The sequence below is a fragment of the Chionomys nivalis genome, chromosome 1, assembly GCF_950005125.1.
Source record: "Chionomys nivalis chromosome 1, mChiNiv1.1, whole genome shotgun sequence".
Taxonomy (NCBI): domain Eukaryota; kingdom Metazoa; phylum Chordata; class Mammalia; order Rodentia; family Cricetidae; genus Chionomys; species Chionomys nivalis.
In genome coordinates this window covers 52,607,976-52,620,788 of record NC_080086.1, presented here as the reverse complement: position 1 = coordinate 52,620,788, position 12,813 = coordinate 52,607,976, and the positions used below count along the sequence as shown (strand labels likewise).

General features: G+C 42.0%; 1 protein-coding gene across 1 annotated transcript in view; it reads right to left on the bottom strand.

Annotated features, from left to right (window-relative positions):
* Positions 1-12,813, bottom strand: part of Mdfic2 (MyoD family inhibitor domain containing 2) — a 114,088-nt gene that overhangs the window by 3,968 nt on the left and 97,307 nt on the right. The window contains exon 2 of the mRNA XM_057759516.1: positions 5,878-6,099. Within this exon, the coding sequence (XP_057615499.1) occupies positions 5,878-6,099 (222 nt within the window). The remainder of the gene's footprint in view (positions 1-5,877; positions 6,100-12,813) is intronic.

Below are 12,813 nucleotides of genomic sequence, written 5' to 3'. Positions count from 1 at the left end.
TGTGACGCTTGAATTTCTGACTGAGAAGAACTTATTCTCCCTCTGCGCCCTAACCCTTGCCTCAGCAAGAAGCTCCTACAAGCCTCCTGCTACCCCCTCTCACCCCTGGCCTTTTCTCATTCCTTATCCACTGTGCTAGTACCAGACTAGTTGAATCCCAGAATTCGAAATTGATCTACGGCCCAACGAATTCTCTTCTTTTGTCACCCTCTTGGTGGCAGCTTCACCCAACTCATGCTCAAACGCTCCGATTCTTTGCTTGAAACAGCTTCCCTCCAAATGACGCTCTTGCTCAAACATGCACAGCCACCACACTCCCTGTTTGCTCCCAGCGCTGCCCACAGGGCAAGCTTAGCTGGCCATCTCTCACTGGATCAATCAGTGCATGAGTCTAAGTTAAAAAGACCAAAGTGGAGTGGGTGTTACTGAAGGGTGGTAGAACCCCATTTCTTTCCAGATCCGAAGTTTGTGCTTTGAATCCCCGTATTCCATGTGTCTACCTCTCACTTAAAGCCAATTCACAGCCCTCTGTGCCTCACATGAACCTCAGATAGCCCTCAAGTAGACCCTGGATTGAATACTCCTATCACCCCCGTTTCTAGATTTGGCCCGCAGGCTCAGACTCAGAGAACTTAAAGTGCCATGATCCAGGAACCCCGGCAAGTGGTTTGGTGTTTATGTGAACTCAGGACTTTCCAGAGCTTTGACCTAGAGCTGGCAGGCTCTTCCATGCTTCCACTTACTTTCTGCCAGGTATGAGCATTTGGAGCTCCCAGTCCTTTTCTGATTCATAAGACTGGCAGTGTAGATGGCCAAGTTATTTCCATGACTACTGGCTAGCTTCAGCCAATGGTAGGCATTCACAGCCTAGGAGCTGGGGAGAAGGAAGGGAAGCCAAGGTCTTTCTGCCTTACCTCACTCTTTATATTACTTATTGTCTTTTGTGTTGGCTCTCTCTCTCTCTCTTCTCTCTTCCTCACTCTTCCCCTCTCCTCCACACCTTTCTCTCCAGCCCTCCTCCCCATGACTCTGAATAAAAACAGCCACCGTCTAGTCCCAGTTAGTTGGTAGGGGTCTAGAATAGGGCCAGTATGCTGGTCTAGAGAGTCCAGGGCGGATAGGGCCTTCTCGTGGTGTGGATTTCTGGGTTACCCAACTGTTTGTTGCACTGGCCTTTTCAACTCTCTCTGCACCTTTGCAACCCCTTTGCACAGGAAATCTCCTCTACTGAACCACCTGGTACCCTGCCTTTGTCTCTCATCACTGCTGTCAGAATACCCGTCTCTCCTCCTAAACCCGGAATACAGGCAGTAGGAGATAATCCAAGACCCGCAGGCCAAGCTGCTATGGCTGTGCTAAGCTGTGAGCAAGAAGCCTTGGCAAGTCCCTCTGAGCGTTGTCTCGAGTCCCTTCTATCCCCTAGGGTACTTTCAAGCTGGAATGCACTAAGTGGCGACAGTCTAATAACACCGAAGTATTAAGGCAGCTCCGAGGCACTAAACATTCTGCTGGGGATTGGCTAATTAAGAGGGAGAATGTGTCTCATTAGAAAGGCTCATGTTTAATTAGAGTGGAAATGATAACAAAGGCAAGACGTTCCACATGTGTGCCCGGGTCAGCCTCATCACCATTTCTTGGCGGTACCTTCTCAAGTTTATGTCCTTGCGTAAGAAGCATGGAGACCAGGGGCATCCTTTGTTGCCATTTGCAGGTCCTAGGATATTTTTAACTTCAACCTCTTGCTTCCTTGTCAGTCATCAAACAAAGTGTCCCAAGTGTAGTTCTTATATAAGTGACACAGAGGAACAATAACCTCACCCATTACTCCCTTAGATCAAAGTAGGATGAGAGAAGGACCAGCTGATCTTGGCCCTCGGGCCCAGGGCCTCAGTACAGCTCTGTGCTGTTACTGACAGACTTGCAACCCAAGGGCATCAACTGACTCCTGAAGATTCTGGGTTCAAAAGCATAAAAACTGATTTCCACCCCCCCGGCATGAAGTTCTTTATAAATACATGTCTGTAACGTAGAATGCGAATAAATAAAGTGTAACAGAATGCCTGTCTCCAGTCAGGCTCTCATCCCCGGTGCTATCAATTTGAACAGCTCCTTAAGTATGTCAAGATCTATTTAAGCTCAGACAAGCACAACTAACATCCACGTCACTCCTTTTAGAAGTAGAATGACTAGATTTGGGTGATACTTGGTAAATTTGTGCTTATGTTTTTTTCTGAGCCAATGAACTGCAATAATTGTAAAATTGAAACACTTTATAAGGTGTCACCACTACATTTTAATTGTGTGAAATTTACAGTGTAGAAAATGTAATCATTTTATTCAGTAGCCCATGGTGTAATTAAGACTATTCTTTGCAGGTATCTTGTATTTATGAGTTTCTCCTTCCACCTGCAGAAGATGTTTGAAATTCCAAATTATACATCAATTAGGCATATTTCCAGGGTAGAGCCTGTTAGCTAAGGTGATGGGTCCCCCTGGCTTCCTTTCCCATGTAACGGGAGTAGAAGATTATGGACACGGAAGCAGGTGCATGCAGGATACCCTGGGTGTGTTTTCCGTTTCCTTCTGGAAAGAGACCACACATGATGAACCGTAGCTACTGACATCGTGCCGGAGAACAGTCTAAGGGTCAGTGAAGATCCTTTTAAGTTCCCATCAGAGTATACCCTGTGAACTCTGCTAATGGATGCAACGCATTTTACAAAATACGCCTATGAGAGCCTTTCCCACCCTGTTCTAAGCGGAGGTGACGTGTATGGGTATTAGTAATTGAGCACCCATTCCCGTGCACTCATTTATACTTTTCAAAATAAATTAACCACAAACTGCATGAAATCAGACACAATCTTCTCTGTTGCCTTTCTTTTTTTTTTTTTTCTTCTGTGCTCTGAACAGATATTTCTGAATTCATCTCGGTTTGAACAGTGACCCCACTGAACCCTTAAATTACTATCAAAACTTCCCTAAAATGAGGAGTGGCTGCCTTAACTGTTGATTTCCTTGCTGCTTAGGATAATGAGTTTTTTTGAGTCTTAGTATGAGTCTTTTACTTCCTCTTTTATCCAGCCACCAAAAGCTCTAATCTCACTGGGGAGATTTATTTTTCCACAAAGGGAGCAAGAAAGGGTGGTCTATGACCTACATCCTCCCCTTAAAACCCGAACCTTCTGGGTCCTACTGGTTTTAGTCACCTCTTGTATTATAATAAATGGCTTTCTTCAAACATCCCCCTGATCCCCTTTGCTCATCTGAACAGGAGAAATCTTATTTTTCTGCCACAGGCTCTGAGATATCAGTCACCATTTAAATCGAGTGGTCATTTTCCCGTTTCCCTGGGGACAGGAGACAACTGATCTCAGGCTTCTCTCGGGGTACCCAACTGGACAAAGGGACATGCTCTGTGAGGGATATTATGTTTGTGGATGTGTATGACAGTTCCTAATTCTGGGGTATGCATTACCCTGACACATATAACGAGCAACCTCCCCACCTCCCCAGAAAACCCATGGAAACACTCTGCTCTCAGATGCCTTCCGACAACCCCACTCCCGGCTTGTGTCCCTGCCTTCCCTCCGACTGGACCAAAGTTAAACTTGGCGGAAGCCCTAGTCGACAGATCAAAGTTGACCCAAAGACACGTGGAGAAGCCTTGTGTGGCAGAAAGTAAATAGAAGTCATTATCAATATTAAAATATTTAGAAGTTTCATATGGCATCCTTATTCCCTACATAGTTTTAGACCACATCACGACTTGGCAACTCAGCTGGGCAGAGTGGTACATGCCTTTAATCTTAGCCCTTGGGAGGCAGAGGCAGGTGGATCTCTGTGAGTTTAAAGCCAGCCTGGTCTACAATATGAGTTCCAGGACATCCAGGGCTACACAGTGAGACCCTGTTTCAATTAAAAAAGAAAAAAAAAAAGATCTAGCAGAACCTATTGTTTCCTCTGATTTTAATTAGGTGAAAGAAATGACTCTCTCTCTCTCTCTCTCTCTCTTTCCCTCCTTCCCTCCCTCTCTTCCCATCCTCCCTCCTTCTTTCTCTGTTGACTGAAGAAATACCTTAGTAGTCATCCTTAGGAACATTATCCACGTCCCTTGAGACAAGGTCTCGCATTGTCTTGGCGCTATCAAGTGGCCTTGATTGGCTGAAGGTGAGCACAGGGTGCCCTTACCTTTCCCTCCTTAGTGCTGTTATTAGAAACCCACCACTATGCTGCCTTCCTCACATGAGTTCTGGAGATCTAGCCTTGGAACCTTGTGATTGAGAGAAAAACATTTGACGGACACAACTGTTCTCTCAGAAGTGATGTTTAATGGCCTTTAGCTGAGATATCCTTCAGTTTCCCACAGTCCTCACTATTCCCTGTTGTTTACTTCCAGCCTCATTATAAGCATTCTTTCCTGGAATCTTAATCAACCCCATCTCTCGTCTCCATTTTTAAGTATCCATATCAACATTTTAAAAGACAGCACGTTTACAGCATTGGTCCAAGTTTCTCTTTCCTCTCAAAAGCTGCAGTCATAAGAAAAGCTGACGCGAAATTTCTGTGTTCCAGCTTCTGCAGTAGGTGCTTTGGGCACATATTTCCCTGGAGCCCCCACTGGCCAGTGGCTTGTTGCTAACCCTGGTGTAGAACTAAGAGACTGGGGTTGGGATGTTAAAACAAAAAAGGCAAACCCCAAACCTGCCCCTTTTCAGCCAATTAATGAACTTTAGAAGCAGCAGTTAAATCATTGTGGTGATGAAGGGGTTTTTATACAAACTTTAATCTTTTCTCATTTTCAATAATGAAACATAAGGTACAGATAAGAAACAATACTTCTGAGAAGTCCAGGGATTTTTTTTTAACGCAGCCACAGGTAGAGACTTGGAATACTACAGAACTCTTGAGTGGCTCATGTTCCCTGGAGAGACAATTGCAAAGATATTCTGAGTTAAACTTGATTTATTATGGCGGAAGATCCATGAGCTTGAACTTGACAGAGCTGATTGTTTAGCCCCAAATCAATCTGCAATGAGCTTTTTTGTACATAGTATATGGGGTGTGCTGGTCTATGGCTGTACTTGATCAGAAGGCCTAGAGACTTAGCTACCAGAGTCAGCACTTGCCCAGAAATGGTCGATGTAAATAAATACCTTGATATTTTATATGATGTTTTGCATTTGTATTTGGGGTAGAGATTGTACATGTGTGTGGCAGTCAGAGGTCAACCTTGAGAGTCATTCCTCCAGTGTTATCTACCTTGGCTTTTGAGACAATGTGTCTCACTGGCCTAGAACTCACCAGGCAGGCTAGGCTGGCTTACCCGAGGGGCCCAAGGATCTGGCTGCTTCCACCTCCCCAGTGGTGGGATTAAGACCGCACCACCACTGCAAGCTTGTTTATGTGGGTTCTGGGGACTGAACTCAGGTCTCCATTCTTAAATAGCAAGCACATTACCGACTGAGCCATCTCCCCACTCCTGCGTGTCTGTTGTTTCTAGCATTTTATTATTTTTCCATTCTGTTCTCCCTTTGCCCCATATTCTTAGAGCAGAATGGTCTCATTTTGGAGAAGAGAAATTGCTATTTGATTTTACTGGTTTTCCAGCCCCATCCGAGCATGCTGCTCTGGTCTGAACTATTTAAAACACAGCCTCCGATTCCCAGGTCTGGGAGCAAACACTCTGCCAAGCACCTCCTAGTTACAAAGTGACCTTGACACATGTCATTCAGTGGGGTTTTCAAATCAAAATCATCCTATTTAATATTCATAAAGACTTTTTTTTTCTCTCTTTCTAACAGCATATGTAGTGATTTTACAAGGAGTGGGGTTGGGAGCTTTATTTAGAGATGGGCTGGAGTCTGAGAAACATACCATCAGCATCTCTCTGATGAACTGAAGTATTAGTTTGGAGGTAGGGAAATTTCGTTTGGCATTCTTCGAGGGAGGAGAGTGAAGTGCTCGATCCTGACAGGTTTTTCTCACTGGGGCTTTCCTGGACTGGTCCATCTGTGATATTGAATTCAGATACTGAATTTATAATGATAGCATTAATAGGTTTCTCTTCTCCATGCTTTTCATTTGTGAGTTGCGTATCTAAAATGAGAAAAGAAAACACACATCACAAACTCACTGTGATCTTCGAAAGGACCCTTGCAGGAAAATTCACATTTTACACTTTGAAAGAATATAATCCTATGAAATGGAATAAAACATTATTGAGCAAGATTATTTTGAGATATAATTGAAAAGTGCAATCGCAAACTTTCATATACATTGTAAGGTTCATATTTGTACCACATTTTTCTACTATCAGCTTTTAGGATGTGGAGTGGGGCAAACCAAAGAATTCGTTTGTATGGATCAGCAAGGTGTCACTGTGTTATGTCAGCCGCGTGGTGTATGATGGATACAAGAATCCAGGAGACTCTGATACTCTCTGATGGTCTCAATAAAATCATTATTCATTGTTTTCTTGCTTCTCTAGCTACAAATCTCACATTTCTCCTATCTATAGGAGAAAAACAAGCCGTGTGTATATGAACAGTCTACAAGGTGGATCCTTGCTGTCAGTAAAAGCTCTGAAACACACACCCTCTTTTCATAAATGGGATGTTTTGATCCAGGCATTGGCATTTTATGGACATTTCAGGTGATAGCCTCTCTGGCTTTAGGGGTGTCTTCTGGAAAACATACCTTATAGCACAACTGGCTCTTCTCTCTACCTCAGTCTGAAATGGTGATCCTGCCTCCAGGAATCTCAGAATGAGACTGTGTCTGAGAGCTGTCTCCTCCCATTCTATAATCCTCTCTGGGGCTGGGATTAAAGGTGTGCACCACTACTGCCCAGTTTCTACAGCAAACTAGTGTGGCTACTGGGATTAAAGGTGTGTGTCACCACTGCCTGGTCTGTAAGACTGACCAGTGGGGCTGTTTTACTCTCTGATCTTCAGGAAGGCTTTATTTATTAAAATGTAAATGAAATATCACTATAATACTTTAGTGTATGAAATTAGTGGGATAATCAGGGGATTTAGGGGGAACTCCCGGCAATGTCCTGGTCAAGGCTCCAGGTTGAAGAGGCAAAGGGAAAGTGGAGAAGGCCCATGAACTCATCTACGTAATGAAAGAGTTTGTTATGGAGCCAACAGCAGACTGAGCATTGGAATTCAGGGTGCCCATCACAAACATCCCACACTAGCAAATGGGAGTCTGTAGAGAAGTTGAATTCAACCCTGCTACGTCAGAGAGAGGATGAGGCTGGAGGGCAACTTAATGTATAACATACCTGTACCTGTAAGCAAAGTCCTGAGATGGAAAAAGAAGAAACCCCGGAATACGTTCACAAACACGCCACCAGGTGGATCTCTGGGACACCTTCAGGTGGCACTATTGAGAAACAGAAAATGTGTTCCAGGAATCTCATTCCTATAGCAAGCTGACTCAACAGTGCTCAGGAGGGGACGAGAAGGAGATGGACATGATTTGCTAAGACAATCCACTTCCATGTAGGAAATCCTCTCTTCCTAAGTTCATAGCTATGGCTTGTTTCAAAACTGCCTTTTCCTTTCTAGGAAAGCAATGTCTGCTTGGCCCTGCCATTGAGGAGTGTGATTTCATGAAGCTTCTACAAAGTCCAGTAAGATGGGAAATCTGAAGTTTCTGAACTGTTCGAAAGCTCAGATACCGTTGTCCCCAGCAGACTAATTGACTCATCATTATCCCTTGGGGACTTCACTGACATTTCTCAGGTGATCCTTACATTCGGACAACCCTGGGGATTCTAAGGAGTTCTTCCCTGGGGAGGGGAGGAAATAGAACAACCGATAGACTTGTCAATCAGGGCTCTCAAAACCCACCATGAGATGGTCTCTCTCTGAAGGCTTGAGCTGGAAGCGGACCAAACAGTCTGCCACACACAGTCATCCTGGGCCATTTTTGTTTCCTTCCGATTTTCCAAACAGCCTTGGTTTTTGACAATGTTTAATTTTTATTCCCTTTCCCATATGCTGCTGGCTTTAAATCTCTTGGTGGTGGTTTAATCCACCCTAAAAAAGATTGGCAGAAGTAGGGATTCGGGAAAAACATCTATTGTTGACAGCAATTAATGTAGTATTGAACACTGAATGTGGAAATAGAATTGGCACCGCACATTGGCAAACTCTAGGCTTCCTCTAACTCAAGAAGCACTTGCCATGTTAATAGCACAATGATGGTGGTGATGGTCATGGTGAAAATGAGGCTTTATTCTCCTTACTGGGAATGAGGGCATCCAAAAAACAGTCGTTTACCCACTGAGTTGGATATTCAAATACTGCCTTCAATTGCTTAGCAGTGCCCAGATCTTGAGCCAGACAATGGATATACAAATGAGTGTTCTCCTCATCTTCTACTTAGGAGATAGCAGTTACACTTTGTCTCCCCAAGCTATGATGATAAAAAAAAAATCATTTTTCCCCTTACCAGATTTCTCTCCTGGGACAATGTTTCCCAGGTTAAAGGCCACTGCTTTGTGCACAAACACGTGTCTATCAGTGCCTGCCTTATCCATCGGGCATTAAGCTTTATGTTATTATCTATATACAAAGCCTTGTTAAAATGCCCAGCTGCAAGAATCTAGGAGATAGCCACAGCTATTGGCTTTTTTTTATGACATGAGAAAAGTAGCAGTTAGTATTAGTAGGTGAATTATTGGAGTTAGAATTGAAATCGGTAGACGAATGAGAACACTTCAGCTTAGATCCTTTACTTATGTAAATTATCCAAATATTTCTCTGTAGTCAACTGAGCTCAATCTAGGGCAGATGTTCTCAACCTGTGGATTGCAACCCCTTTGGGGGTCACGTATCAGATGTTTACATTGTGGTTCATAACTGTAGCAACATTATAGTTATGAAGTGGTAAAGAAATAATTTTATGGTTGGGGATCACGACAACATGAACTTTATTAAAGGGTCACAGCAGTAGGAAGGTTGAGAACCACTGCTCTACAGACCCCCAAATCTTTGTTTTTCATAAATATTATATATGTCTCTAGTGAATCCTTTACCTCTACCTTAAGTAGCTGCACTCCACATCAACAATATCCTCTCTACCCTAAAACTTGAGATGTATTAACACCCTAAAGCCAGTCTTGCAAATAACTCAATTTGACAGACCTTCTTTCTCCGCAGGCTGAAGTACGACTGATTTCTTGCACACTTGAGGAACTGCCAATTCAGCTACAGCTACGTGTGTTGTCCATACAAAGGCAGCTCAGGAAGGAGCAGGTAGCAAACCAGGATGACTATAGAGATTGCAGCAGCTCTTTGCTTAACAGAATTCAGTAACAATCAGTTCAAATTATCACGCACAGTCAGACCGCATGTAATTTGAATCGCTTTTGCACAAAGTAATTCGGTAACAACCAAAAAGAAGAGTTGGATAGCGGTAACTGGAATGTAAAAGCATGCCGAGAGTACAGTTTACAGCCAAGTGGTATATGATTCTCTTTTTAATTTCGCGACAACTTTTTTAAGTACAGCATTTTTTAAGTATAGCATTTTGAATGTAAGTGGTTTGCTACATTAAGCAACCATTTGGAGCACACCAGGTTTGCACAGGGAGGATTTTATGGAGAATTTAAACTGCCATTCATAAAGTTATTTTAACTCTATATCTCTGTTTATATTTTTATTTTTTTAATCCCCCAATGGGAACTATCTGATGCTCATTAAAAAATCATCTGACACACACACGATTCAGAGCCCGGTCTGTTCAACCCAGAATTCTGACATCTGAAGTGAGTCACATATTTTTTTTTTTTTTTTTTGGGTGAATGTTACTGACAGTTTCTATTTTTTTATAGCTTGAATGCTAACAATAATCCCCCCAGATTCCTTCCTTTACAGTGTTATTTGACATTGTCTCCAAAGTATTAAAAAGCAGCATGGGCTAAAAGGAGGAACATAGGGAAAAGTGGCATCATATCTTCTCACGGGATGGTATTTTAGAATTAAATAAAGAACCCAGGAAGCTATATTTGGGATGTTATACATAGTTCTTGACATTAACACAGAGAAATAATTTTTTCCACCTCAAAAATATAAACCAAAATGGGGACAAAAATTAGGAGCTTCCCTAAAGTTCTTAGAAAAAAATTAAAGTGTGTCTTGAAAGTCAGTGTAATAGAAAAATTCCTGTTTGGGTTAGGAGCAATTGAAAGAACCAGTGGGCATAAACTAAGCAACAGGAAGACAGACAGTTAATTAATTTTTTATTACCACTGAGCAAATGTTATTAATTTAATTCAATTAACATTTATTGAGCACCCACATGCAATAGATGAATCATTGTGACAGCAGCTATTCATTTATTTACTTTAAGTTATTAAGGAAACATTTCAATGGTTTCAATTTTGCTCACTAAATGTGACTTGATAATTTTTGTGTCCATATATTCTCTAAGTCTACAATAAAATTGTTAGAGGTGTGAGTTACGTCTCTTCCTGCCTAGAGTCTCAGTCTGTTCTTGTTCACAGTTTTTTCTTTTTGTCTTTCCTGTTTCCTTCTCCTCTCTCCCCACCTTTTCTCTCTGCCTCTTCTTTTTTCTATTTATTTCTCTGATTTACCATCCTTGTCTCATTTATTCATTTCCTTTTACTTTCAGATCTGCATTTATTCCTTAGACTTGATCCCCCTCCCTCCCTCCTTCCTTCCTCCCTCTTCTTCCCTTCATCTTTCCCTCCATTTCTCCCTCCCTCCCTTCCACTCTTCCTTCCTCTCTCCCTCTCTCCTGCCCTTCCTTCCTCCCTCTTCTTCCCTTCATCCTTCCCTCCATTTCTCCCTCCCTTTTACTCTTCCTTCCTCCCTCGCTTCCTCTCTCCTTCCCTTCTTTCCCCTTTCCTTCTTTCTAAGGTAGCATTTGTCCACTCTCATAACCTAGGTGTTGGTTTTGTGGAGCCTACTTCTAAATCTACCCTGCCAGCCAGTTTCCACCCAGCCAGGCTGTATTTGCTGAGTGTAAATTCTGTCCTAGTCGTGTGTTCATAGCTGGAGAATACAGAGAAAACGACAGTGTATCAGTTCCTTAAATGCCCGTGGTCACCACAAATAACACTCTCAAGATGGCAACTGACTCTCCGATATTTTATATATGTTTCCAGCCACATCTTTACAATTTGATGTCCCATTTTACCAAGCCCTTTGTTTCATTGAGGTAGGTAGTTCAACCTACCCCAGAAAATTCATGGCTGGATTGCTTTTCCTTGAATGGTCACTGTTCCGGATATTTAGCTCAAAAACTCTTCTTTGTCTGGTCCCATTGTTCCATTGATGATTTAGAAGTTCTCATTCATTCTTCTTTCAGAATAGCTCTCAAGTCCATGCCGACCTTTTCACCCCCACCACAGCTTGCACCTTCCAGTCTGGATGATTATCTTTAAGTGGCTGTTTATTTGCGTGTGGGGTCTAAGAAAGGAACTTGCGAACACTAAGCAGATGTTTTATCACTAAGCTGTATTTACAATCCTTGATTTTCTTTGTACAGAGTTCACTGTGTAAGTAGTTCAGAATGGCGCTGAACTCACCATTTTTTATGCCTCTGTTTGCCGGATGTGGAGATTTCGGGTGTGAATCGCCATGCGTGGTTGAAGAAAGTGTACATGCTATTATCAAAGTAATGTTTTAACCTCTGCTTTCTGAGCATAATTCATTAAAAGAAAAAGACCACAAAGCAAGGCAACCCCCCTCCACACACAGAAGAGCTAATATGGCTTGCTGTTACCTGAATAACTTTCCATTCTCAGTCTCAATTGACTTCCTCATTATGTGGTCAAGTTGCCTTTTGAAACAGGCAGGACCTTACTAACATTTTAATGTGAGTGACCAACTCCTGAAGCCTCTCTGAGAATTTTAAGAGAAGCCTTTAAGGGAGACTGATTTTAATTTTATTTCCAGATCAAAACACTTAGAGTGTGCATTTCCGATGCATGGCCCATTTTTTAAGCTGTAACTGAATTATATTTTCCCTTGGACTTGAGCTACCGCATAGAATTTAGTAGTGTAATTATCTGTGGGGGGAATCAGATCAAGGTAGACGCATGACATTTCAAGGTATAAGCCACCAAACCGTTCACAAATTATTGTGGTTAGGGAAAGTAGTTCATCCAAGTGACCCTGTAGAAGAGAAGTTAATTTAACTGGGCACTGTGGTGCATGTCATATAAACTCTAAATGTGGGAGGCAATGCAAGAAGAGCATGTGTTAAAGAAGACACTCACAACCTGGTCTCCAACCAACCAACATAGAAGTATATAACGTATATATGTTATATTTTTATGTAATCTTAAATATTTATGTTCTCATGCATGTGAAGGATTTTTATAATGTCTGCATTAATGTTGGAATTTGCAGGTCATTGTTAGACTATATGATTATATCAATATATTTATCTTCCTGTGCATATGAAGAATTTTTTAATGTCTACACTAATGTTGGATTTTGGGGGCATTTGTCAGACTATATGACTCTATTTTCCACAGCTTGGTCAGTCAAATATATGATAAGCAAAATATGAGAAGTCACAGAGCAAGATTAAACTTGGTAAATATTATTAGAATCTGGATGTATGTATTTCTACATTTACATTTTCTTTGGGTACCCACAAAACTTGAGACAGGGTCTCTCCCTGTAGCCTAGTCTGGCCTCAGATCTAGAATCAATTAGCCCCAACCTCCCTAGAAGCTGGGATTACAAGTGTGTGCCAACACACATGACATTTTTATTTTCATACTGAAAAACAGAAAAATTTTATAGAAAACAAAACAAAATA